At 33.6% G+C, this 27,965-nt stretch overlaps 2 protein-coding genes across 4 annotated transcripts in view; one reads left to right on the top strand and one right to left on the bottom strand.

Annotated features, from left to right (window-relative positions):
* The window catches only part of LOC129221994 (eukaryotic translation initiation factor 3 subunit F-1-like), a 49,955-nt gene extending 47,262 nt beyond the window's left edge, over window positions 1-2,693 (bottom strand). For both annotated transcript variants that reach the window (XM_054856406.1, XM_054856405.1), the window contains exon 1: window positions 2,462-2,693. In XM_054856406.1, the coding sequence (XP_054712381.1) occupies window positions 2,462-2,582 (121 nt within the window). In that variant the 5' untranslated portion in view covers window positions 2,583-2,693. The remainder of the gene's footprint in view (window positions 1-2,461) is intronic.
* Window positions 2,694-2,949: 256 nt separating this feature from the next.
* Window positions 2,950-27,965, top strand: part of LOC129222166 (3'-5' ssDNA/RNA exonuclease TatD-like) — a 35,337-nt gene continuing 10,321 nt past the window's right edge. For both annotated transcript variants that reach the window (XM_054856624.1, XM_054856625.1), the window contains exons 1-5: window positions 2,950-3,115; window positions 13,098-13,309; window positions 14,792-14,890; window positions 16,860-17,020; window positions 26,428-26,611. In XM_054856624.1, the coding sequence (XP_054712599.1) occupies window positions 13,117-13,309; window positions 14,792-14,890; window positions 16,860-17,020; window positions 26,428-26,611 (637 nt within the window). In that variant the 5' untranslated portion in view covers window positions 2,950-3,115; window positions 13,098-13,116. The remainder of the gene's footprint in view (window positions 3,116-13,097; window positions 13,310-14,791; window positions 14,891-16,859; window positions 17,021-26,427; window positions 26,612-27,965) is intronic.

Genomic DNA, 27,965 nt, shown 5'->3' with positions numbered 1-27,965 from the left:
AAAATTAGACAACTAAAAATCTTTTTTGAAAAAAAAATTTCACGAAAAAAAAAGGGATGAAAATTTTTTTTTCACAAAATGGGGACCAAAAAAATAAAACCAGGATTGACTCCTGACAGGTGTATCTAAAGCAAACATACACAGTAGTGTAATCAAAGGATGTCTCCCTAATTTTGGATGGATGGTACACCAAAAAAAGGAGGGGGCCAAAAGAAGTGTAGAGAATTGGAGGAGGGGCCTAAAGCTAATTTTTTTTTCGAAAACTGAGCTATATCTGGCTTTTAGTATTACTGATTGAATCTATATATGTAAAGCAGACGGTGCTTCTTTCTTTCTTTGTACCCGATGGCCAGAAGCCACCACAGCACTTACAGCTCTGAAACTTGGCACAAAATTCAAACATACTCCGGGAATCTGCACCTCAAAGCCGAAATTCTAAATTTCTAATTAGATTTTTCTTAATTAAATGTCTTATGTGGTTTTTAGCCCTTTTTTGTGTTTATTTCGTCACAGACCCCAACCAATCACGCCAGGAAAATATTTTTGAACTATTTAATAGTACTATAGTCTGTAGTGTAGGGAATTTAATTTCAAACATGACTGAAAAAGTTTTGAAAATTGACCTATTTTTGAATTTTTAAAAAAACTTTTATTTTGCGTTTTTTTCTGGGTTTAGCTTTTTTCTAAACCCATCTCACCAAAAGTATGAGAGATTTCTTTCTGAAAATTTAGTATGTAGTTGTCAAAACATTTCTCCATCTCCAGAAAAGAAAAAAAAGTTTTCAAAAGTATGCAAGAGCTCTTTTTTTTTTTAAATTTTGGAAAAAAAAAACATCATTTTTCGCTTTTTCATGGGTTTAATTCTTTCTAAACCCATCCTACAAAAAGTATGAGGGATTTCTTTCAGAAAATTTAATATGTAGTAGTCAAAATATTTCACCTCCTTCAGATTTTTTTTTTTTTTTCAAAAATACACACCGTATTTCTTGCATTGGCCCACAGGGGAAAAGATTTCTTTGTTATCAAGCTGTGACATTATGCCTGGATTTCAACTTGCTTCTTTTTTTTTTGCCATTGCTAACGGTAGCACTTGCTTTTTTCCTAACTTTTATTTTAAAGGAATTCTCTCTTTTTTTTATCCCTACCGCCCCGCTGGATCTTTTGCTGTATATCTATTTTACATTACATATTTGCGTGCTTAATTTAAATAAAATAGCGAGTCTTTTTTTTTTCTTCAAATGGTACTTTTTACACACTACAGGGAACAGGGAGAGAGCTTATTTTGGGCTATTTAATTAAATGAATAAAGCAAGTTTTTTTAATGATCTTTAACTTAGGGAATGGGCGGAGAAGTTAAAATAAATCGAGATGGATTTTAAAAAATTAGAGATTGATTGTATAGAAAGGTAGTTGCCAATTTTAGAGTAAAAAGGTGAATGACACAAAATGCAACTGGAAATAGGTATGGAAAATCTGAAAAAGACAGATACAGATTGATCCCATTGCCAAATTAATTTAAACAGCCAGCGTAGACGGCATAAAACCAGGGGGATAGGGAGCATTTTTTTTTATTCAATGGACTTCCCTTAAATTCTTAGCATGGGCATCGCCGTGCGGATAATGCTAATAACTTCTAAAAGCATGGAATATAGCTTCAAAAATCGGGTTGAATGATCACAGTAGATTCTCCTCTTTTATTTTAAAGTTCAATTTTTATGAAAAAATGAGAGAAAAGTTCATTTATTTGGAACTTTAGTTTTTGCTTTCATATAATAAAATAATCCACCCAATAAAAAATCATTTTTCAATCAATTACGAATTATTAACTCTGAAAAGTGAGGGAGCAAGATCCCTTTACTTTCGGAAATGAGGGGCCTGTTGCCCCCTCCTCCCTCCCTCTGTACAAGTCGCCTATGCCACTAAAAAATACAAAATTTTCTTATCGGAACATGAAAAGGACTACACCTCCCCCCCCCTCAAAAAAAAACGGACCATATCCCCTCCAGAATTTGATTTTATCCCTCCACGAAATTCTTTCTGATTACACCATCGAACATACACCACTGAATGAATAGATGCAGAACTTTTTAAATGCCAGGCATGGTGGAAGACTTGAGTAATCGAGTCCCCTTGAATCTCTAAATGACAGGCCTGGTTCCATGAATAACATTCATGTAAGTTTTCATTTGACTCATAAGATATTGAAATTAATAGAAACATATGATACAAATAGCACACAAATAATCTAAGCGGATTTATAGTGGGCCTTGTAGGCAGTCCGGCAGTATTCCTCCCCCCCCCCCTCCCTCCCCAGGTCATATTGTACTGACTTGATAATAATGGAAATTAAAATGTTTAAAAAGTTTTGAAATGCCTTCAAAGGCCTGTCTTGAATTCACCCATTCACTTTTTTAAAAAATCAAGGCAGCATGAACAGCAAAAAGTAAAAACTGCAATATACCTAGTAAAGTCCCAATAACTCGATGCTGGGAATCATTTCGCCTTTCATATGAATCGCAAATCGCAAATAATACAACAGGATGAATTTTTACAGTTAAATTTGTAGACATTCCGGAATTCATTATAATTTCGGTAAAGACTTTTACAACAAACAGAAATGACTTTAAAGATTTCAAAAAATTAAAATATGCTTTCAGCTAGCACTTGTCACGAAAATGTGATGAACTTGTGTACTTATTTACACAGTTAAAGTTACAACGATCAAAAGTTGTACACTTGTATTAAAACATTGCATAAAGGTATTAATGCAATATATTTATCACTCATATCATTTTTTGAAATATTTAAAGCGTACAAGATTACCGTATTAAGTAATTTTTAGGACAGTGGCAAAAAAAAAAGAAACGAAACAGTTAATGGCGCATAGCTGCTATAACCGTGGAATTTTATTTACATTTTTAATAAAATTGCATACCACTTAAAATTTTTGCTCTCCGAAAGATTTCGGTATTTGGTTTTTAGATTTTATTGCGAGTGCGATCGAATTGAAGCACATCACACAAACAACTTCGGTGAACTTCAAATAATTGTGTGCCTATATATTTGAATTATAATTCGAGCGAAAGTGGTTACGTAGTTTTATCATCATACATAAGTGAGTTAGAATATTCTACTTTCGTTCAATTTTTATGGTGGCTTTTGTCTGTTTTCATTCTCAGAGCTTTCTAGTGATCATTCAAATTATTTAATCAGATACTTAAAAAGTATATGAAAACTCGGTAGGTTTCGGGAATGTAGATGCGACGTTACTTACGAGTTAGTTTTTATTAACTACTATCTTCTTTGTTTGTTGATTTATTCTATTTATTCAATTCAATTTATTCAAGACTTAAATTTTAAACCAAATAAATCAGTTGCATTTTTTCCACAAAACTGGCGCGTGGTGGCCTGGAAATGATATATTGGACCTAAAAGTAAAATTTTATAATTAAAAATAATTCACGGCAAGATGGGTCTGAAAGCCAAATAGAGGAAGACTTTTATAAGTAACTAAATGGGGAACCTATAATCTTATTAGCACAAGGGAAATGCAAACAGAAGAATATATTGTATTACATTCAGTATACAATACAGACAGCCCTGTCATCACAGACAGCCCGGTATTTAGCAGTAAGTTACCGGTAACTTACTGCAGTTTTGTCCTTGTTTGATGTCATCAGTTTGAAATAAGGAATAACGAAGCTTTTGGCAGATGTCATTAGGACTCGACCGATGCATCGGCGCTGATGGTTCAACAATTTAGCCATCGGCATTGCCGGCCGATGTTAATTCGAAGGAAACATCGGCCCATTGGCCTTAAAAAACATCGAAAAGCCGATGGAATTGGCCGATGTTTTCGAAAAAAAAAGACCTTTGCTGTTTTACTTTTTAATACGAAGTAAAGTGAGTAATTGTTTTCATATAAAATTATTTACTTAAATTTCTCAGTATGAATTTCTATTTTAGTCACCCCTGAAAGAGATTTTAATACTACATTCAGGTACCAAACAAGTTAATATTGCCTTGTTTCTTGCAGTTGAATGTACGTATGTATCTCTCATAAGTCATAACTCAAAAATAGTAAGATGTAGAAGGTTAAATTATTCCATTTGAGGTGTGCGTACGTTCCAGTTGTGCACTTCCCTTTTTGTTTTAGATCGGATTTTTTCTAAAAAGTCCCCCAAAAGGCAATGAAATGGGCCCCAAACCTGTAAATCAACAATGCATTCCACTACAGAGCTTCAGGGGGCTTCCAGATTATTGTGAGCCTATGGCCTCAATTTCAGTTAGTCGGGCCTTGCTCCTCCTCACAAAGGATGGGAAAATCAAACGATGGTGCAGCTAGTAACCTTTAAATTCAAACACAATTGATTGGAATTTTCTAATAGATTGATCATTCGGAGAAAATATCGAACTGAGAATGGAAGCAGAAATTGTACTCATCTTATTCACTAGTTTAACTGGAGTTCAAACTAAAGAACGAGAGATAGTATTCTGCAAGAGGCAGGTGGGCCATTCCGTGTCAGATCATCACACGGTTTAGGACGGACCGTCACAGAACTGGATGAAACTTGGTACATGAAGAGATTTAGCCCAGTTATGAATGAAAATGCTAAAAAAAAAAAATTCTTTCACCTCCTTCAAAAGTTATTAAATATTAATTATTCAAATTTTCATCAAAAAATGCTACACTTTGAGACGGTTAAATCTCATTTTCTCAGAAACTATAACAGATACAAGCTTGAAATTGGTCTTGTTTTGAAGCTCTTTTAATGTGCTTTGATTTGATGTGCAACTTGATAAAATTAAAAAATAATAATTTTAAAATTAAATTAAATTAAATTTTAAGATTTTAATTTCTTAAAAATGGACAATTTTAAAATTCTGAAAAAATTCACAAAATTACTTTGTGTTATCCTCTAACATATTACCAAGTTTCATAATGGGATCTTAATGGGATCAGATGATACAGGGAGGACAAGTTTTACATATATCAAAGTTTCTGCATTTTGGACAAAATACCTTTCTGATGGATTACTCAAATGTTATTCTAAGTTATTAAATTAGCACAGGAAACTATAAATGAACTGCTAATAGTAATGTAAAACCTTCTAATGTCTTACACCTACTTTAAAATTGAATGAAATTAAAATAATGGAAAAAAATAAATAAAACTCACACTAACTCTTTAAAAAAAAAAAAAGAGAACGTCAGCATTGTCCTACATTTGTCGGAGTTTTTTACTCTCTAAGCTGCAAAATATTTACAATATTGTTCTTTTCTTCAGCTGGTAGAGTATATGTCCTCCCTGTTGGCGTGATGGACTCTCTTTCTCACTATCGGAATCAGCATTTGGAAGGAGTTTTCTTTTCACTGCAGAGCTAATTTTTTTTTTGCTTTTATATGAGAATATTTCTTATATCTTCTTTTTTTCTTGTTGACCGGGGATTCACCTAACTGAACAATAGAGTCATTTAATGATCTGAATGAGTCTTTAAGTAATGATCTGTCCGAGTAATTGTCACTCTCACTTTCCCTATCTAAGTTCTCACCTGGTGATTAGTGGAGGCACAATTATCTACAGTTGACTCAGCGGTTTTCTTCAACCGCAAAAGCTCCTTTCTGCATCTGTCACATATTTTAGACTTTTCAGGCATTTCTGGTACAAATGAATACATCCATGGCATTGCAGATCTCAATTCTTTTCTTATGTGTGAGTGAGAATACTTTTTGAACGGATTGAAACAATTTAAATGATTCATTATAAAATTAAATACTTAGCAAATAATATAAATACGCTGAGTGTCAAAATTAGTTTAAAAATAGACTGTTTCAGTTCTGATATAAACCAACTGAAACAAAATAACTGAAAGTTAAAGAAATGAAGTTTGCACAGCAGAAGACAAGGCTTGAATGCTGACTGAAGATAGTTTCAACAGGAATTGTGTATTACAGAACAAGAAGGTATTATAAACACCAGAAAGAATCCCTCTATCCCCCCCCCCCCTTTTTTGTGGAAGGATGATTTTGCAATCCCAAATGTACCCTCCCCCGCCCCTCTCCTAAAAATTTTCAGATCATCTTCATCCCTTCACCCCCCCCCCAAATAAATAAATAAAAATGAACATTTTATGCTCTATTTGGCAAGCATTTCTAGAGGTTTAATTTCCCTCTTCATGTGCTGGTTTTCTTTTCTTAAAAAAGACAACAAGAAGAAAAGAAAACACTATGACTTAAACAAAAAAAAAAAAAAAAGGATCTTGCAAAAAAAAAAGTTTCAGTTTTATTCCTTCCAAAAGTCTAGACGCCTTTTGATGCAAGGGCACTTTTCTTTTTGTTCAGTTCATATGTGTTACAAAAGAAGTTCATGTGAGTGTACTGCTTTTGATTATTTTTGGAAGGGGTTTTGGTAACTTGAGGTGCAAAATCCTTTCTTTCAAAAAAATATTGTCGCTCCCATGCCATAAAATTATGACAGGCTTTTATCAATTCATTTCTCGCTTTTCTTTAATATTAATAGTAACTATTATTTACTTATTTATTTTGTGTACTCTAAAATTAATATTGCTACAAACAATTATTTTGGCAAATTTTAGAAAAACAAAATTTGATTATAACCTCCCCCCCCCCTTTTTTTTGGAATTAGTAAGTTATCTTTTAAAACTAGGGGGGGGGGGTGCTTTTGAGATTTTATGGTACTGCTGACTGAACTCCACAAGCAAAAACATGAAACATGTTGAAAAATTGGTCAATCCCAAACCAGTGACAGGTGGAGAAAAAAGCAGTGAGGCAGAACGAACCATTGGATCTCATTCTCAATAGCCACCCCCAGTCTGTTTCATTTTGTTAGCAAAGGGGGTGAAAAGGGTAGCTTACTGTTCCAGATCTAAATTTGTAGTGGATTATTTTAAGTTCACATCCCCAGAGAAAATATTTTCTTTTTTTTCCTTTCTTCCTTTCCTTTTTTAAAATTTTATTTCTTTTTAATTTATTTTTCTCAATAAAATGAGATTTAGACGATTAATATTTTTATTAATGAGTTATTTTTCAGGAACAAATCGTACTAAGAAAAACTTCATTTCTAGTTGACAGTTCTGCATAAAAAAGTGAACATGTATGAAGCATATTTATTTATTTATTTATTTATTTACTTTTTTGCACATAAAATAATAACTATTCAGCACAATAACCCATATTTTGGCAGATATGTGAAACTTGTCCTCCCTGTATCAACTGATCCCATTAAGATCCCAATGTGAAACTTGGTGAGATGTGAGAGGATAACACAAAGTAATTTTGTGATTTTTTTCAAAATTTTAAAATTGTCCACTTTTGAAAAATTTAAATTTTAAAATTTATTTAAATTTAATTTTAAATTAAAAAATTTTGAATTTCATTAAATTGCACATCAAATTGAAGCAGATTAAAAGAGCTTTAAAACAAGACCAATATCAGGCTTGTATCTTTTATAGTTTCTGAGAAAACAAGGATTAACAGTCTCAAAGTGTAGCATTTTTTAACAAAAATTTGAATAATCAATAATTAATAACTGCTAAATGAGGAGAAAGAAAAATTTTTTTTTTAGCGTTTTCATTCATAACTAGGTTAAATCTCTTGATGTACCAAGTTTCATCCAGATCTGTGACGGTGCGTCCTAAAATTGCTCCGAATTGTGTTGATTTGACGTGGAATGACTCAGGGTATAATTAGGATAATTTGTTATTATTATAGCCGAAACTCATTGCAATTGCTTCAAACTTGAAAGAAATGTTGATGAGCCAAGTAAAATTTATCAATGCCCATGTTTACAGTCAGTTTGAATCTTACTCAGTCGCAATTTTTTACGTTACGTGTTTTTGTAGTCACTGTTACGAAAGGGTAGCTTTTTTGCAAGTAAACCGTTTGATTTGACGCCTAGATTTCCAACCCTAGGAGCCAAATTTTAGCCTAAAATGTCATTTCAAATTGAAACACTTCTTCCTCGACTCATGCGCTTAAGACCTATAATGGATCCTTAGTACAAATTTGTACAAATAATTTTAAAATGCAATCATTTCTTTTGAACTTCAAGAAATCTTTTTCGCGCTTTGCAGATCCTTTTAAGTATGCTATCAACGGTATATTTCTATTGAGTTTTTTTTTTTTTTTTTTTCGGATATGTATGTGTGAGTGTGTAATTCATTAAAAACGACATTTATGTTGTTTGTTTTAATGCCTAGAAACTTATGATAGGCGCCATTATGACGCCTAGATTTAAATTCTTATTTCTAACCCTGTCTGTAGTTAGTTTTCATATAAAAACCATTCTGCAATCTATACTCGATAGAGATAAATCAAACCCCAGACATCTCTACATAGTATAAAATGAAGTCTCTAAAAACCGTCTGTGTGTTTAAACTCGCAAAGCTCAAGAATTAAACGGCCAATTTCGCTGAAATTTTCAGTTTGTTAATTTAAATCCTGAAAAGGTTTGCAGACCGGTTCAAAAAAATCGGTTCTTGTGTCATTTTGTTAGATAAATATACAATGAAATCTTAGTTACATGTTCAATTAAAAAAAATAATAAATCAATTGGTTATTAAACAGTGTCTTTGTTTTTCTTCCTTTTTTCTTTCTTTCTTTTTTTTTTTTTTTGGCTGTTGTTCTTTATCATCATACAACAGTCAAAAAAAGAGAAGCATATTTACACCCTATACAGATTGTACGTAGTGATCCAAAGGTTCGGGGACAAGCTCTATAAAACCTTACCCAGAATAGTTTGCATTACAGAGCACATCCACTTTCAAAGGATCACCTTGAGGGACTATGTACTTCTGCCAGTGTTCATATAACTTTTGAAAACACTCCTGGAAACCATTTTTCGCAACCTTCTATGATGCAGCTTTATCTTCTCCTGACGGAAGAAAGCGACATCCATGCAAATGTTTTTTTTTTTTGCTGGGAGCAGGTAAAAGTCCCACGAAGCTAAATCCGACGAAACGTTATGTTATTTGTATATATCAGAGCATTGACCAATCGAACCGTGCATCCTCAATATGAAAGTCACCTTCTTCCCCACGATTAAGTTAAAGCAGCAGCGTAAGAGACCCTTCAGGAGGTTGCGAAAAATGGCTGCCAGGAGTGTTTCAAAAACTATACGAACGTTGGCAGAAGTAAGTGCATAGTCGTTCAAGGTAGTAACTATTTTGTAGATAGATGTTCTTCGGTAATGTGAACTATTCAGGGTAAGGTTTTATACAACTATTTTTTTCAACTTACTATTTCATAACGTTTTTGAGTGATGCAAGTTCACGCGCATGAAGACATCTCAAGAGAACTTGCGATAATTAACTGAGGAGGTGTTCAAAATGGATATTTCGGTCATTGATATGTTCTTAGGTACATATGCATGTACAGATGTGCCGAAAAAACTTGTGAAGTTTAAATTGGGTGATTGTAAAATAGAAATTTAGGTCTAAATCTTATTATTATTATTATTATTTGTGATTTCAATTCCTTATTCGTAGAAAGGAAGTAAAGTGAAATGAATAAATGATCCTTTAAGTTCCTGACAATCTTATCAATTTATTTCCGTTAGTTTTTTTTTTTTTTTTTTTTTTTTTTTTTTTTTTTTGCCAACCGCATCGGCAATCGGCCATTTGGAGAAAAACAATCAGCCATCGGCCATCTTTGAACAATCGGCCCATCGGCCAAAAAATGCCATCGGTCGAGCCCTAGATGTCATATTATTGAAGCTGAGAGTGCCAACAAATTGATACACAAAGTAAATTTATCTCCCTATTCTCGACTTGAAAAGTTCAAACTAGGGCCGAACTGCTGGTTCTGGTTGAGATAACCAGGCTGTTGGTATGTTGCACGTGATTCTGCCTTAGCTATGGCTTATGGACGGCAACTTACTGCTTAATACCCAATCTTTGCCTTCAATTCACAATCTGAACTGCACTATGCTGCAAACACTAGCTGTAGCTGGTGAGGTAAATTTACTTTACCTACCAGTTTGTTGGCACTCTCAGCTTCAATGGGTGGACATCTGCCTCCAGCTCGGTTATCCACCAATTCTAGACTGATGAGTTCTAATAAGGATGAAACTGCAGTCTCTAAATGTGATGACCAGGCTGTCTGCAATATTGCGTGTAGTTCTGCCTTAGCCCTGTCTTAAAGGCGCTAAATTACACGTTCTTAGTTCTTTTTTGCATCTGCCCATGTTCATCACACACTTTTCCTGCCATAAGCTGGTATTGAAGCACATTCTGCGTGTTCACATACAATTAAGAAAATATGAAGCAAAATGGAGAGCCCACACCTTGTTTTTTATAATATGGCCTGCAAATCTTAATCAGCATTAAATTCAAGAATAAGTTCTCTAATATACTATACGTATGTCACAATGCATTTTTATCATATTGATGAGTTTTCATTTTTTATCAATCGAGAACAGTTTGACTACTCCTCATATGGGGCCCTTTACTTTCGCTGGAGTGGCATTCTTCTGCCACCAAACCCGTTAATGGGGTGCTTGATTCTCCTAAGCTGCATTATAAACAAAACTGCAACATGTTCCATTTTATTATTTTATTCATTTTATTATTTTATTCATGTTTGATCAAAGTTACATAAAATCTACTTGTTTGACGGTACTATGTGTTGTTTTGTCCTTTTTATGAACTTTTAAACAAGATAAGCTGTTTAAAGACTAAAAGTTCCATTAGAATGTTAAACAGACAGAGTTATCGTAACATGGTCATATGGCGAGTTTTCAAAACTATATCTGCCAAATAAATATACTAAGGCTATGTCACTAGATAGAATCAGCTGCATAAATAGGATGTATATTTACTTAAATGTTCACATTGAATAAATATTCAATACAAAACATTACTTTCACACATTTTATTCTGCTTTTGATATTTTCTGTCAAAATACATTTTCTTTAAAAAAAGTCGTTTTGGACAGGATGGTAAAAACCAGTGTTTACCATGGTTTTTTACCGTAGCCTGATAAACTTTGCCAACCCTGCTTATAACGTCTTAAGATTTACAAGTGCATCTTTGCATTACTTCTCTATTTCATGGTGTTTTTTTTTGTAGCCTCCTATACATTTTCATCCTGCGATTAAATTCCCAGGTCTAATACTGGGTCTACTCGAGGGGGGGGGGGACATTATTCTTGTGGTCTTCTAATTTGAAACACTCTCCCGCTTTTTCAGTTTAAACAACTCATTCCACACCTGTGAGCATCTTCCAACCTTTTTATCCAGGATTCCACCACTGGTGAAGATTTTTAGTTCTAATGAAAGGATTAGTCAAGATTGTAGGAGTATTAAACTTATCAGAATAAGAAACTGGGTGTGAGAGAGCAAGAACACTGAATGCTAGGTGAAAAAATGCTGAAATTAATTTAGGGGAGAGGGGGGGGCACCTTTGAACACTGTAAATATTATCTTTAAAAAAAATGTTATGTTTTTGATGTGTATGGCAGCACATTACTATTGTTTCACTGCAGCAAAGTAAGCCAAGTTTGATCATTTTGCATGCATACTATTGTCTGAGCAAGGTATGTGTTTTTTTCTCTCTGAAATCTAAAGTTTTCAAAATAAAGTTGTAAGGTTTTTGTTAAAAAACCTGTAATTCTATAATTCTAAACGATTTTACAATATTTAAAGATAAGTTTTAGCTTTAACTTTTAGGTTTTGTTTTGTTATTATTCTTAAGCCTACTTGAGTAAATTGTTCTAATTCCTAATTCCATATGATGGGGTACCTTTGAACAGAAAAGTTGGGGCACCTTTGAACAAATGAAACTTAGAAGAAAAGAGTTATAAATGCATTTAAATATTACTATTTTATTTTGGATTTAAAAGAAAATTATGAAAATGAAGACATACAAATTACTGAATAGTCTGTTTTTTTAATATTAAAGTTCTACTGATATATAAACACTACTTTTAATTACTACTCTTGTTTTTTATTTTGCATATTGTCATTATTCCTATTAGAGAAAAATGTCTTTTATAAAAAAAATCCAATTTTGAAGATATTATTTTGGATACAGATGAAGAGGAAAAAGCTCTTGTTCTAGAAGATTTACATGTCAACGATTTCATTATAGTTCAATTCCAAACTAAACAAACCGTTCTTCATTATGTTGGTCAAATTGAACAGCAATTGCAAGACGAAACTGAATTTAATGTCAGGTTTCATAGCAAAAAAGAAAGCAATAAATTTTACTTTCCCGAAGCATCAGACACCAGCATAGTAGATTTCCAAGATATAATAAAAAAAACTGCCACAACCACAGATTTCTGGAGGGACCTTACGTGCTGTTACAACATTTTGCTTTGATGTCAATTTTGATTCATATAAAATTAATTAAATAGTCATAAATTTTTAATTTCAGTTAAATAAAATGCTCTAATTTTATTCTTATTATTTTGTAATTCTTAAAGGTATGTGATTTTTGATAAAATCACTCTATTATTACAATTTGATTCTGTTTGTTCAAAGGTGCCCCATGCTTGTTCAAAGGTGCCCCTACATGGGGAACGTTTGAACAGAAATACTTACAAATTTTAAAGCTTTGTATCATATTTAATTTATCAGTAAAAATTTTGATATTGATTTATATGATAAAGAAATGCATTCTTTTTTATCATAAAATATTTAAACATTAATAATAATCTGATTAAGAAATATGTTAATTTTTCAAAAAATTGTTCAAAGGTGCCCCCCCCTCTCCCCTATCTGAGATTTAAAAAAATAAAATTGAAATTCTGTGCAGAAAACCAGAGGTTGTAAATGTAGATCTATGCAAATTTCTGTATTTTTGCATAATATATGGGGCCCTAGCAATTTAGTATCGGGTAACGAATTTGTTATCAGTATCTTTAAAAAGATATTTTTTATCTAACTTTTGAACTTGAGAAAAGAAAGGTCTTAGAAAGCCAGAAGCATCTTAATTGTACTTGACGACAAATTAAAAAAAATTTCTTTAAGAAGCCATCTAATTTTAAATCATTTGGCTGATTGAAATTTGTTGTTATTTTTTTTTTTTTTTCCATTTTTTGTAAAGCCTTGAATGTTTTTTTTTTTTTTTAAGCAGAATTAAGTTGAAGGTGGTTATGAACAATTTGTGTAATCAAACTTTGAAGGATGATGTGAAAAGAAGTGCATATGACACCTCAGCAGATTTTTCTGGTGCTATTTTAGAAAGTTTGGATGGTCAGTACTTCATTACTGATGTGTGTGCAAATTTAACGAATAAAAAATTTGCCCGAGATGTTGACTGTGTTATTCAAAGAGCCCAAAATGCTGGTAAGATTTTTATTATTTATTTTGTTTACTTTTCTCTTGGAAGAGTAAAATGTATTTTTAGCAATCTATTGAATTTTATTGTTTAAGAAACAAACTTTTCATTAATTTTCCATGTATGTATTTTTTTATTGCTATTATTTTGCCTTATATCCAGTAAAACAACCCGAACCATATTCCACACCCGAAATATACACAATTCACAGCCAAATTTTGAATTACAAAAAAATTGTAACGTTCATTTTTCAAGTGTGCTTGCATCTGATTCTATTCTGAACAATGACTTTTAATTTTCACTATCACGGATGTTTCCATTTCCTGTAAATCTTTAAGCCTAACAGAAGAAAGATTTTTTTTCCATAAAGAAAACTTCAAAAAAATAATAACACTCCACCCTGTTATTATTGATAGCCATTTGGCTTCTAATAATTCTATAATTTTAGATTTAAGTTCCAGTTTATCTGCCCACTGTTTAGCAGTTGGTGCATTTGCCCAATGCAATTCTGAAAGGATCTTACTCAGAACTTAAACATATTTCATTTACATGCAATATATCGACAACCCATTTATCCCATACAGAGGTTGCAGTTTTGTCCTTGTTTGCAGTCATCAGCCTGAAATAGGAAACAACAACCCAGATTTGGCAGATGTGATCTCATTGAAGCTGAGAGTGCCAACAAACTGATTCCAGACTTGAAAAGTTCAAGTAAAGCAAAAATGCAGGTTCTGGATGTGATAACCAGGCTGTTGGTATATTGCACATAGTTCTGCCTTAGCACTGGCTTATGGACAGCAACTTACTGCTTAATACCCAAGCTCTGCTTCACTTTATGATTTGAACCGTATCATGTCTGCAGACTCTCGCTGGTGAAATAAATTCATTTTATCTCCCAATTTGTTGGCACTCTCTGCTTCAACGAGACGACATCTGCCTCCGGCCCTGTTATTCACTATTCCTGACTGAACAGTTCTGCTAAGAGCGAAACTGCGGTCCTCGGGATGTGATAACTGAGCAGTCTGGTAAATTGTATGTAGTTCTACCTTAGCCCTGGCTTGGTAAATTGCATGTAGTTCTGCCTTAGCCCTGGCTTAGAGGCCGTAACTCACTGCTAAATACCCAAGCTTTGATTTCAATTCCCAAGTCGAACCGCACCATGCTGCGGACACTCGCTGGTGAGTATAAATTTACTTTATCTACCATTTTGTTGGCTTCAATGAGATGACATCTGATCCAGCTGGGTTATTCCCTATTCTAGACTGATAAGTCCAAACAACCGGCTGTCTGTAGTGCATGTAGTTCTGCCTTAGCACTGGCTTATGGGCGGTAACTTGCTGCTTAACATTTCGTTTAGTCTGTAGTTTTAGCTTTTAGATTTTTTCAACCTTAGAATGGAGGTTCCACTGAGTGTGTGTGTGTATATATACATGTGTATATGTATAATGTAGATTTGAAGTGCAACTTTTTTTCTATTCATTATGTTTTAGGTGTCAAGAAAATCATTGTGTCAGGAACTAATATACAAACTAGCAAAGAAGCTCTTCGCTTGACCAGGTTGTTCCCAGATTATATTTATTGTGCAGCAGGTAAATCTTTCTGAAAATTTGAAGCTCAACAAAACTTACTTGACATAACTATACTGCAATTTAATAAGCTACAAGTAGCGACAATATTATAGTAGCTACATTTTTTAGTAGTTTGTAGTGTAGTGCACTACTTTTAAAGAAAAAGTAGAGTAGTGAGTAGCAGGGTTTGCCGATATTTATCAGTCAATGTCATTAGTCAATGTCATCATGATATATATCACAATATATGTCCCATATTTATTTTTAAAGTTTTATGATATTTTGATATTTGCTACTCCTGACCACTGCTCTGTGTAATATAAAGTGATTAAATGGTTAGCAAGTTAGTAGCTAAATGTTTTCTAGCCATCTAGTCGAAAGTCGACCCATGAAACATTGTGCTGCTACCTCACTTTTCTTTCCTTGCCGCCAATTATAATGATTGTGTCCGGATTTGGCTGATGCAAAATATGGCAACTTAAAGGATAGTGAATCTTAAATTCTCAATTTTATTGTCTTCATATAAAAATTAAGATTGTCTACAAAAGAGCAGTGCGTAATAAGATTTTTTTTGAGCAATCACGATTACGTATTGTTCTCATTTGACCGTCTTTGATATCCGTGCCTTTTTCAACCCCCACTGTCACCTGCAGGTTCGACTCCGTCCCCTGGTAGCTGCTCCTAGTCGGTGGCGTCCATGTCCTACTCACATGCACGCTCATACACATACACACACACCAACGTGCATATGCACAGGTCTATGCACAGACAAAAGCCTACACATCTGCATACGCAACTAATACACACATCTCCCTTCAAGAGGAGAGGTAAGGTTGAAGGGACAGGAGCCATGTCTAGAAACAAGTGAGTAGGGTAGTAACCAATGAGTAGGGTCCTGTCGCAACTTGTGATTGCAAAAAACCTAATTTGAATTCAAAATTTGGGAATTCAATTTTTTTATTTTTATCTTAGTTCATTTCACACTTTAAAAATAGCAGTTCTGAAGCTCACATAAAAGGTGCAACAATTTAAAAAAATGGCTTCTTTCTTGAACTACGTTTTCAATATTTATTTTTCAAACTGCGATGCAAGTTACATAAAAATGTATTAAATGAATGTTATTCATTTATTATTAAAAATACCCAAAAAAGGAATGTGCTATATTTATATTATATATTGATACTCTATCAATATGCTATCATAATATGATACTTTTTTAAATTTTATATTCACAAAATTGTTAGTAACATTGCAATGTTAGTAACATAATTAATTTAAATTTAAAATGTCTAGTTGAAAATTAAAAGTTGGTCTGAAAAAAGGGAAATGTCTTGTAGCTATGCACAGATTCTTGAGAATTTTTATTTCTTGATTATATACGTTTGTAAAATAAGCTAACAAAAATTTAATAATGCTAACAAAAAATGAAAGGGACTAATGCTTAAGTAACTCAATAACAATTTTAAGTTAAAATAATAATTCTAAAATACATATAAATGTTAAATTATGCATTTTACAATAAACAGTTAGACTGATATAATATATGGTTTTAAGTTTGTTTTTATTTATTTAATTTTACATAATACTTTATATTTATGTATATGATGCAGTGATGTTTTGTGACACTATGTAATGCAAAGGACAAATAAAATTGATTGAAGAAGATAGACTTAATGACTGAGTCTGAGCAAAAACTGAATCTTTCATTTAAAATCAAATACCATCAAAAATTCATGACTTAATTAGGTGTGCCACACCTCCCAACTAATAAATCAGGTGAAAAAATACCAAAAAAATGTGGTTAGATTGCATAAGTTATAATTATTTTTACACTTCATACTTCAAAATTTTAAAATTAGTGCCTATAATAAAAATGAGGTTTTAAAAAAGTGTCATGTTGTATGTATAATATCGTATTTAAGTTTGATCATTGACTTTATTATTTATCACCAATTGTGAGACTTTTGTTTGTGTTTTTCAAATTCCCTAGGAGTTCATCCAAATGATGCAAAAACGTGGGATGATGATGTTGAAGTTGCTTTACGAGAAATTATTTCAAATCCAGAATGCAAAGCTATTGGTCAATGCGGATTAGACTTTGCAAAAAGTATATCAGAGCCACATGAACAAAAAGATGTACTAAAGAAACAGGTATTTTTTTAATTTGAATAACAAGATTATAGAAAGTATTCAAATCCAAGCTTCTTCAAAATCAATGATAATTAAATTTATTTCAAAAAAAAAGCATTCAAGTGGCAAAAATACTTTTATTTCGTGTATTTTCTCAAATTGCATTTTATTGCAAATTATTCCAGCAATAATAAATTTGTTACTTTTGAATTAGTTTACTTCATAGGCTTCTGTTGTAAATTATTTTTTATATTGAGTAACTAGAGGACCCGACAGACTTTGTTCTGTTCAAACTTTGTCAATTGAAAAGTTGAAAAATTTCAGTAAACTATCAAGTGTTCCAACCATTTTGTTGAAAAAAAATAAGTAAATAGAAAATGTTTTAAGCTGCTTGGTGTCAGAAGACGTATATTTATTACAATTTGATTTATCTAGTGCCCACAGAGCAGTTGTTTTATCAACTTTTTTCTGGCGCACTTCAAAGATCTTCAGAGATTGTATGGTTTGTTCTTTTAGGCATACTCAAAGGATAAAAATCATCCTCAGATATTAAGTATAAAAAAATAACTTTCCCATCTAGTAAAAACGGGAAATCGCGCTGCAACATCCCCCATATGAAAATGAATAAAACAATCGAATGGATATTGTTTAAAAAATGATAAATGTAAAAACAGTTCCCTGAATAAGCGAAAATCACTCCTCTCCCCCTACCGATATAAAATAAATCCTTTCTTCAATTAAATAGACTAAACACTCTTTAAAAACCAAAAACAATTCTTTGCAATTTAAAATATTTTACCAAATAAACAAAAGATGCTATAAATTACATTAACAGTAGTAAACAAATAATCATGCAACTGTATTGTTATGGCCAAGGTCGCCAAGCCACCAAGTTCCTGTAATCCAGCCGATCAGTGAGCGAAGAGAACTCCGACTGATTATATAGCGGTCCCATCTTTTGAACGAAAACTTCATATATTAGTCTAAATTGTTCTTTCCACCAAAGGTTAAAAATCTTCTAATGCACTGATCTTGTGTGTACAGAACTATCCTGTTGCAATTTATCTCGGCGAAAATAAAATATATTTCGTCTTCAAATTCCGCCCTCTTTTTCTTTAGTAATGTACTGATTAGTTTGATAATCCTTAAAGTATTTTTGCCATTGGTGCCAAAACTCAGATGGATTTGAACCGAGAAACAAATGTTTCTATCTACGGTACTATCCGATCATTTGGTTTTGAGCACCGCATAAAGCACCGACCCGGTCACATAATTTAACTACGACGAAAAATACGCGTTTTGGGTGAACCTAGTGAAAGAAATCCGATTTCTTCCAGTATTTTACTTTTACCGTATTTTCGGGATTAAGCGCCGCGGCGCATACAAGAAAAAAAGTTTCAAAAATGTGGATGCGGCGCATATAATGGGAGCGGCGGGTATAGTGTTTTTTTTTTTTTTTTCCCCGATCAAGTTTTAAAAAAAATCCGAGTTTGCAAAAAAGTTGAACATTTTACCAATAGATGGCGCCACACTTTTCCCTTTCGTTTTGCGAAATGAGCGACAAGCAAAGCAAAGAGGGGTAGCCATGAGGGGAGGTGAGTCAGCGATTGCTGGTGTTGCACCATAGAGAGAAACGCTAAACCACGTGAGCGCTGAATGACGTGAGCGGCGAGGAAGCCTCATCGAAGCGAAGGGGGACGGAGGGTCAAGGAAAGGAGCTTGTTAGCAAGACTAGCAGGGGAGGGGGGTGGAACTTCCAGTTTTCTAAAGGGGAATCACCCCTTTCAACAAAGTGGGTTGCTCGGGGTGGTCAAGTGACCTACTAATTGAAAACTTGTTTCTCCGTCTCCCATCCCCAATTTTATTCACTCACATCGTCGCTTTTGCTGTCGTTCGTGCGTTCTTTTCTTTCTTAAAGTTTTTACATCGAGTTTCATCTGAAATGGCTCCTACTAAACGACTTAAGAGTTACACTGCAGCTTTCAAGTTGGAAGTTATCGCTAAGGCTGAAGCGATCGGAAATCGTCCTGCTGCCCGGGAATTCGGAATTGATGAAAGATGTGTTCGGCGTTGGAGGTCCGAAAAATCAACGATCGAAGCGATGCCGAAGACAAAACGTGCCCGACGAGGAAGATCAGCTCACTGGCCGGATTTAGAACGGGACCTGAAGAAGTGGGTAGTGGAGCAGAGAGCTAAAGGAATTTCCGTTTCGACTGTCCGGATTCGAATAGAAGCCAGGTGCATCGCTGCTAATTTGAATATTTCCAACTTCAAAGGCAACGCGAATTGGTGCTTCAGATTCATGAAGCGGAATCATTTGTCCGTCAGGCAGCGAACAACTGTGGGGCAGAGTCTTCCAGCTGATTGGATGGAGCAGAAAAAAAAGTTTTTAGACTACGTCGAGAAGCTGAAGAAAGAAAACAACTTTCAGCCTCATCAGCTTATCAACATGGACGAAGTCCCTTTGACTTTCGACTGCCCTCCCAACAGGACTGTCACATCTACCGGTGAGAAGAGCGTCGCCATTACAACCACGGGGCATGAAAAAACATCATTCACGTGTGTTTTGGCTTGCACGGCTAGCGGAGAGAAGCTGAAGCCTATGCTGATTTTTAAGCGGAAAACGGTCCCGAAGGAGTCTTTCCCGTCCACCGTTGTCATCCGCTGCAACGAGAAGGGGTGGATGAATGAGGCCCTGATGTCAGACTGGTTTAACGAAGTTTGGAGAAAAAGGAAAGGCGCTTTTTTCCAACCAAGTGGAATGTTGATTATGGACTCCATGGCGGCGCACAAGACCGACCCTGTGAAGGAAGCGGCGCGGCAATGTTTGGCGTCCCTGGCCATCATACCAGGTGGGCTTACAAAAAAGTTGCAGCCCTTGGATTTGGCCCCCAATCACAGTTTTAAGAGCCACATGCGTCAACAATGGGAGTCCTGGATGGTGAACGGACTGCACGAATACACGAAAGGCGGCAACCTGAAGAAAGCGTCGTTCGCGGAAGTGGCGAAGTGGGTAGCTGCAGCTTGGAATGCGGTAAAGCCGAGCACCATAATTTCCGGCTTCACCGAGGCGGAGATCATTCCCCGAGTCCCGGATGTTGCTGCGGAGGACGATGGCTCCGATGACGAGGAAAACAGCCCGGAGCTCGATGCAGACTTTCTAGGACTATTTGCGTCCGACAGCGAGGACAGCGATTTCGAAGGATTTTGAATCGCCGATCCATAGTGGATGCGACCCACTGAAAAAAGCGTGCTTATAGTGGCGCCGACCACTTAAAAAAACGTGGAGCGCCATGAGGAGAGGGGTCCGCGTCCCGCGCTCTGGATAACCAACCAATGTCTCCTCCCAAAGTACGAAAATTTTAATTATAGTAATAATAATATAGTTATGTTAATTATATTCTTTTAAATTTTATTTTCATTTTATTGCAAGTTTCTGAACGTCTAAATTGCGCTTTTAAGTTGCGTTAAGTTGGATGCGGCGCTTATAGCGGGCGCGGCGCTTATAATGGGTGCGGCGCGTACATTAATTTTTTTTTCCGGCGACGATAATTTTCGATGCGGCGCTTATACTGGGTGCGGCGCTTAATCCCGAAAATACGGTAAATAGATCACTGGACCTAAAATCGTTGTTTTCAAGAAATGAAAAGACTTCACTCTCTCTCTCTCTCTACATTTTATCCATTTTCAATTGACGTGTCACAGTAGGAAATTTCATTACGAAAAGCAGAGCTGGCTCAGGGTGGCGACAGATCAGGGAAAAGTCAGGGAACTTTATTAATCAGGGAAATATCAGGGAATTTTGAAAAAATAACAAAAAATCAAGGAAAATTGATTTTATGAAGATTTTTTTTTTTTTTTTGCTTTACGAAATTAAGTACTGTAAATTCCCTACGTATTTTCCGGCAATTAATTGCTCAAAAAAAAGTAAAATTAATGAGGTGCGATTATATACACTGCCGCATATTTGTGCATCTTTTTTCCTCAACGTCAAAGTATTGAATCTTACTTATTAACCACAGGATGAACTTCCTAAGATTGCTTCTGTGTCTGTTAGGTTGTTTATTTTACCTAGCTTCAAATTTCCTTTTACACTTTCAATGCTACGTAAAACAAACAACCATACAGGCACAGAGGAAGCCTTCATTAATGCCTTAGCTCCTTTGCCTTTATTCCATTGTCTCGAAGTAATTAAGTACTATAATCACGATTTCAAGAAGAAATCTTTGGTTTTTGAATTAATACTATAAAAGATTAAAAGTTATTACTTCTTCGCGTTTTTAATTTAATTGCTAAAATTGAACTTTCAATTAAAAAAAACTTATGTTTTTTTTCCGTTATACTATTTGTTGTTACCGCAGATTATAAAGGTTTTCTTTTCTTCAGACTTAAGTGATTCTTTAATTTTATAACCAAGTTGTTCTTCTTTTATATATTTTGGAATTAACTAATTGCTTTTTTTTTCTTTTTTTTTCTTGTATTTCAAAGTTTTTTGTTACAAAAGCAATCTAAGATTTTTTTTTCGTTACATACTGAAACCATTTGAAATAGAGTTAACTTGTGTACTTAAGTAAAAATCTTTATTTTTTTATTGTTAAAATGCTGTATTCATTCATTAAAACCTATGTTCTTGATTAGAGAAAAGCTCCCTATGAATGGACGTCAAATGGTTTCATCTGTTTTGCATAAATATGTCAATTAGTTATATAATAATAACTACATTACTTCTATTTTTTCACTATTACTTGTTATTCTTGCAACACTTATTATACTGTTTGAAAACTTAGTTCAAAATAATTTCAATTACTTTTTAGTTCTATCATAAATACACGTGTGTTTTTAAGAGTAATTTTAATAGTTTCTTAAAATTCCTGTGCTAAGTGGTTTCTGGAAGTAAAATACTTTATTTTTTAAATTTTTTATAATCTTTCCATAGTATAAAAATTTAATATACTGTTTTGTAGGTCCCCTCCCCCCCCCCCCAAAAAAAATTGTCTCTTTTTTTTTTGCCATTTTATTAAAAAAGTAGCATTTTTTCAAAATATATCTTTAGTTCAACAACTTTACACAACTTAAAACGTTCAAAATACTGCATTTTATACAAACATACAATGAATTTCAAGTAGAGCAAAGAAAGAAAACCATTATCATTGGTAACGTAAATCAGGGAAATTTGGTGAACTTAATCAGGGAAATCAGGGAAAAGTCAGGGAACTTTTTTTCACAGTTCCTGTCGCCACCCTGTGGCTTTCTTATTGTCTTTTGGTAATGGGTTAAATATTTATTTCAATTCTCGCTCAACAATAGGTTAAAATGAATATTAATCATTTGGGAGATATAACCATATATGTTTAAATTAATTAATTAACAAAAACGTTTCCGATTCGATCCATTGTGCTTTGAAACCATGCTTGCCACAACTTAATTATACACAAAAAATTCAATCAAAATCGGTTCAGCCGTTTAAAAGCCTTATGGTGACAAACGTCCGCACAGAAGATTTTTATATATTATGATGTTATGGATTATGGCCTTCAATTTTATGAAATAAAACTTTAAATCAAAGCACCCCAGTTCACAACTTAAAAACTAATTAGTCTAAAATCCAGATGAAATTCTAATGAAAAAGGTAGATACAATTTTAAACTTTAGTAGCACTAAATAATGTAGTGGTTTATTGTAACAGAGTACTAAAATGTAATAAATCAATAAATTGAGTAGCTGATGTGGGTTGATAATTTAAACAAATACGACCTTACATAAATGTTCATGTAAAATTCAACTTTTTCTTTTTAAATGTTTATTGAAAATATAATATACTAAAAATGTAATGCATGTATAACATTCATATCTAATTCTTTTCTACAAAAAATGTACTTCATTCTACACCTAAAAATATTTTTGTTTAAGTATAGTCTGTTGTGCAAATTATCTTCACACTCAGTAAATAAATCTAGAAAATAAAATATTGTCAAATACAACTGATCATATAAAAATTCAAATTTTTCATGTATTATCTGCTATCAAAAGTAAATTTCATGCTAGGTTAAGGATCAATAGAAGACTAACATTATTATATGGTTTACACAATGCTAAATATCAGAAATTTAGAAGATAGTGAAACTTCTATTAGCGACCACCTCTAAATAACAACCACCTCCATTAACGACCACTTTTCTGAGGCACCGAATTTCCCCCCATATATGACTAATGTTAAAATACCTCTGAGCAAGGCCATTGAAACCTCTCACAACGACCGGCAAATCGTAAACCTCAGCATTAAAAAAATATAGGAATTTTTGTTAGAGAAAACTCAAAAAGAGAGAACAAAAGAAAAGCACTAGAACATAGAGTTTGTACACAGAATAGCTTTCTCATGTTAACGAAGGTGGAAAGAAATCAAAATAAAGGATTAAAGTCTATTCTCCTGTGGGTCCAAATGTGTTCCTTTCTTGCCCTCTCTGGTTTGGACCTCAAAAATGTCACAAAAAGTAGGGCATTGTTTTTCCAATATTTGGGAAGCTAAGGTGGCACATGCAAATCTCAAGGCAAGTCAAGTGTGCGCCTTTCATTGAGGGAGGTTGATAAGAATTGAACTTCGTTAAAAGGTTGTTTCCTGGAATTTCTTGGTTTCTTACAGGAGAGGGGGTTAGTATGGAGCATTCCTAGTTCATCAGAGTGGCCAAAATCTATTTTCAGTGCCTTTGAATAGCTCAAGAATTGGTTTCAGTAAAGTTGCATTCTGCATTTCATCACCATACCATACATCTCAGTCAAAATTTCGAAAAAGCTAGTTATCTCATGCTCGAGAAACATGTAGAAGTAATGAACTTGAATGAGAAAGGAAATGAAAGGAAATTTGCGGTTTAAAAAAAATGTTTTTGCCTTTCAGGCACTCAGATTTCGACGAGGAAAATGAAGGTAATGAAAATGCTGAGTTGGGGGATACTGTATGACCAAAGCTGTTTGCACAACAAACTCTTACAGAAATAGATAATCTTACCTTGCACTAATAATAAGAACATATTAGTAATTTATTTTTGCAGCTGAAAACTAAACTAGAAACTAAAGTTGTTTTAAGAAAAACAAAGAATCTAAAGCAGGCAAATCCCTTCATATATTTTAAAGCTATTAGTTTTTAAGTAGAAAAATCTTGTAAAAAGTATATTTTACATTGAAAATTTTAAAAAATATTTCTTTATTTAAATACATTCTTATGATAATGTTCTTGATTAATACACTGCAGGAAGAAGGTAAATAACAACTATGGTGCTGTATTTGCATGTTCGAAAATGACCTCTAAGAACGACCAACCTCCATTAACGACCACTTTTTTCAGGAGCGGAGAGTGGTCGCTCCAGAGAAGTTTCACTGTAGTATTTTTTAGAAGGCAGATTCTTTTAGATTTGTATTAAGAAAATAAAGCATTTAGTTAAAATATGTAAACATTGCAAAATAAGAATGCAACTATATTGCTTACTAAAGCTTTTTTGTTCATAGGCGATAATTGAAATTTAAATCCACAAAATATTTTGAATTTCTTAACTATTAGATTGCGTTTATTTTTTAATCACTAACTGAAATGAGTAAGAAATTGCTTAACTAAAATCGAGTGGACTCCAGCCTGCAAATTGGTCGTTTCACTATAGTGTGTAATTCTTCCAGAACTCCATAAAATGAAAAACAATAAGCAACTTGTGACATATTTGCAATTAATATTAAATTTACAACAGTAACTGTTGAAATTTAGGTGCTCAGTTCAAAAAAATCATTTAATGACGTACATATTCATCATGGTATTTCATTCACAATAGCAACAAACAAAAATTTGATCTTAATAATATCAAAGTAAACTTGCCTATGAAATGTTATAATCTTGGATTTTTTTTTTATGTATGTTAGTACAGTTGAAGGCTGCACTAGACGCCATCAAGTCGAAATACCTTCAAATTTTTATAAAATAAAATGACGAATTCAGTATCTTTCAACATTACCCGCAAAATTTCTTCGTACATATAAAATGGCGGCAAGGTTATGGTGATAGCTTCAAAAAATTCTCCCTGGGTTCCTATACTTTTATTCCTACATCCATGCATAAAATTTAGAAAGTTTTAGCATTATCAGTACAGCCTAGTTGTTCCCAAAGTGGTCCACAGGCGTCCTTCGTATCCTGCAAGGGGTCCATGCAAACGAAAGAGAAAGTTGGGGGTCCATTAGATGCAGATAGGGGTCTATGAACTTGAATTCTCTACAAGCAAATTTGCACTGAAATTTGGACATTTTATAACTCTAAAAATGCCATAGTGCACTAAACAGATTTTACTCCTTCGTACTTACATCAGGGATGCCCCCCCCCCCCACTCAAGATCAAGGGCGCATCCCACTAACGATCGTAAAGACCCCCTCCCAAAAAAAGAGCCTCCCCCCAAAATCAGAAAAATACCCCTCAAAACAACCTCCCTAAAATTTTCAATGCCGCAGTCTCCGCCATGATCCCCCCCCCCCAGGTGGGCACTCCTGCTTATATATTACTAATTTATATGAATTAATAATAATGCAAGATTGTCCAAGATAGAAAAACTATCTACGCCAGGGTACGATTGACACCACCATGTTGATTTCTTATTTTATAGATTTTCTCACTAATTTGCGTTTCGTGCCATCATTATTATAAAAAGTATGAATGAAAATGCAAAGCTTTTCTCTTCAGCTGCTCTACTTTATTTGAAATTTTAATTTTCTTGTCTGCACAATAAACCTGTCAAATTGAGCCGTTTATGATTGTTTAAAAATTCAGCATTAAAAGAGCCCTCTCACTGTTAGGCAAATTTCTTCATCATCTGGTTGTGGTAGAACGCCTTGGGTAAAATGTAACCATCTGATTCACTGTTCTGGCATGCTGGAATTTTATTGTCACAGTGCCTGAATAGTTTTGGAACACTCCCTAGAAAGGGAGTCCATGAGATATTGGCGAATTTGCCAAGGAGTTTACAGAAAGAACAAAACAGTTAGAGAATCCCTGTTATAGCCTGCAAAAAATGACATCAGAAGGGGAGAAAGTGTGAAACAGACTGTGTAAAATTGGGGTTCCACTGTATATAACTCCTGCAAGGCAATATTTTTTTGAATAAGTTATTAATAATTAGTAATGAGTTTCAAAGTATTTTGATACTGAGAAGTACATAATGACATAGGGATGAAAAAATGGTGTCACATCTTTAACACTTATAATGAAAATATAGTTCATTCAAAAGTAACCTTGTATATTTTATTCATTTGTTCATGCTGTGATTTTTTTTTTTTTTTTTTTAGATTTTTATTGAAGAAATAAATTGTTTAAATTGTCACCTTACAGTAATTATTTGATCTTTACACAATCTGTTCTTGAATTTAAAAATGAAAAAAAAAAATTTTTTTTTTTTCAATAGGTGCAATTGGCAGTTGAATTAAAGAAGCCAATCCTCATTTGTGAAAAAGATGCCCACAGTGATTTAGTTGAACTCCTGAAAAGTAATGTGCCTTGCCTGCCAGAAATTGTGATACATTCATTTAGCGGAAAAATTGAAGAGTTGCAAACATATCTTTCCTTAGGTTGTTACATAGGATTAAATGGTAAGAAAGAGTAATATTTTTTGTTGCTGAATGTACTGCAATTTCTGTTGCTGATTATACTTTGTTGCAGTGCCTCCGTATTGCTGTTGTTATTATTATTTAAAAGAAATAATAAGAACGTAAGAAAATATAATTTAAAAATTTGAGGAAACAGTCTGGTTTTCCAGATTTTTTAAATATAGTACTTTTTTTCCATTTTTAATGGTGCTTTACATTTTCACAACACTTAGCACTTTTTTTACACTTGTTGGGTATGAACATTAAGTCGAGAGATATTTATTCCGCATCAGCAATAAAAAATAAGATTGAATTAAATTTCTATATAAATATTCAATAAGTTTCGTGGAAGAAATGTATTCAACTGAGATTTTAGAGAGCAAAAGTGAAAACTATTTGGGTTGACATAACTCATTCTTATTACTACAGTAAAACCTCTCCTAAACGGACGCCCCTGAAATACGGACACCCCTCTTATGCTGACAATTTTTAATTTCCAGATTCCAAGGCAAACAACATTATTATTTCCCTGTCCTGCGGACACCTCTCCATTACGTACAAAAAAAAAAAAATTGTCCCATTAGTGCCCGTATTAGAGAGGTTTTACTGTATTATATGCTTTTGTGCAAGATAGTTTCCAACAATGTTTAGCAATAGATATGAGTAACATTTCAATTTTTTCAGATGCCTGAAAAATTTGGGAAATATTTAATTTCTAAAAATAGTCTGGACCCTTCTTCTAAGCTATACTGCCGTGTGCTGGTAAAAGACAGTAACTGCAATTGCACATTATCTTTATTGTACAAGCTCTCTTATTTGGTTTCCGCTGGAGGAAAGGAGCGAAAAAAACATCTAATTCCAACATTTTCGTATTGTTGGTATTGAATCCACCACACATTTCTTCAAATATCTCAAAAATTCATTTCTGCAGATACTGCCTTTTACCTGCACAAGGCAGTATATATATGATTAGTTTTTCGTTCACAAAAGTTAAATTACTAACTTTGGAAGCTTTTTATTAATAGCTTTCCTAAAGAAAACAAAGAAGTTCATTCTATTGGTTCAGAGTTGCACAACGGCTTCCTAACAGAAGAATTTTTTAGAATTGTTATTTCATCTGACATGGAATTCATTTTACCTAAATCCGACTCTTTTGTGGAATTTAAACGTGCCACTTTTTCTTTCTGGATCTCCTATTTAAATGTTATTCAGCTGTTACTTTTGTTTATTCATGCAACCAGAGATGTTCGCGACTGGATAAATCATTTATCTTGTGTGAGAAAAAGGTTGGCATTTTTCTTTGCATATGACAGAATGAATTATGCAAGATATTTCTCTTTGTATTTGCATGAAATGA

The sequence above is a fragment of the Uloborus diversus genome, chromosome 5 (genome assembly GCF_026930045.1).
Source record: "Uloborus diversus isolate 005 chromosome 5, Udiv.v.3.1, whole genome shotgun sequence".
NCBI lineage: Eukaryota > Metazoa > Arthropoda > Arachnida > Araneae > Uloboridae > Uloborus > Uloborus diversus.
Note: the sequence above shows the minus strand (reverse complement) of the source record. Positions and strands in the feature narration are given on the sequence as shown.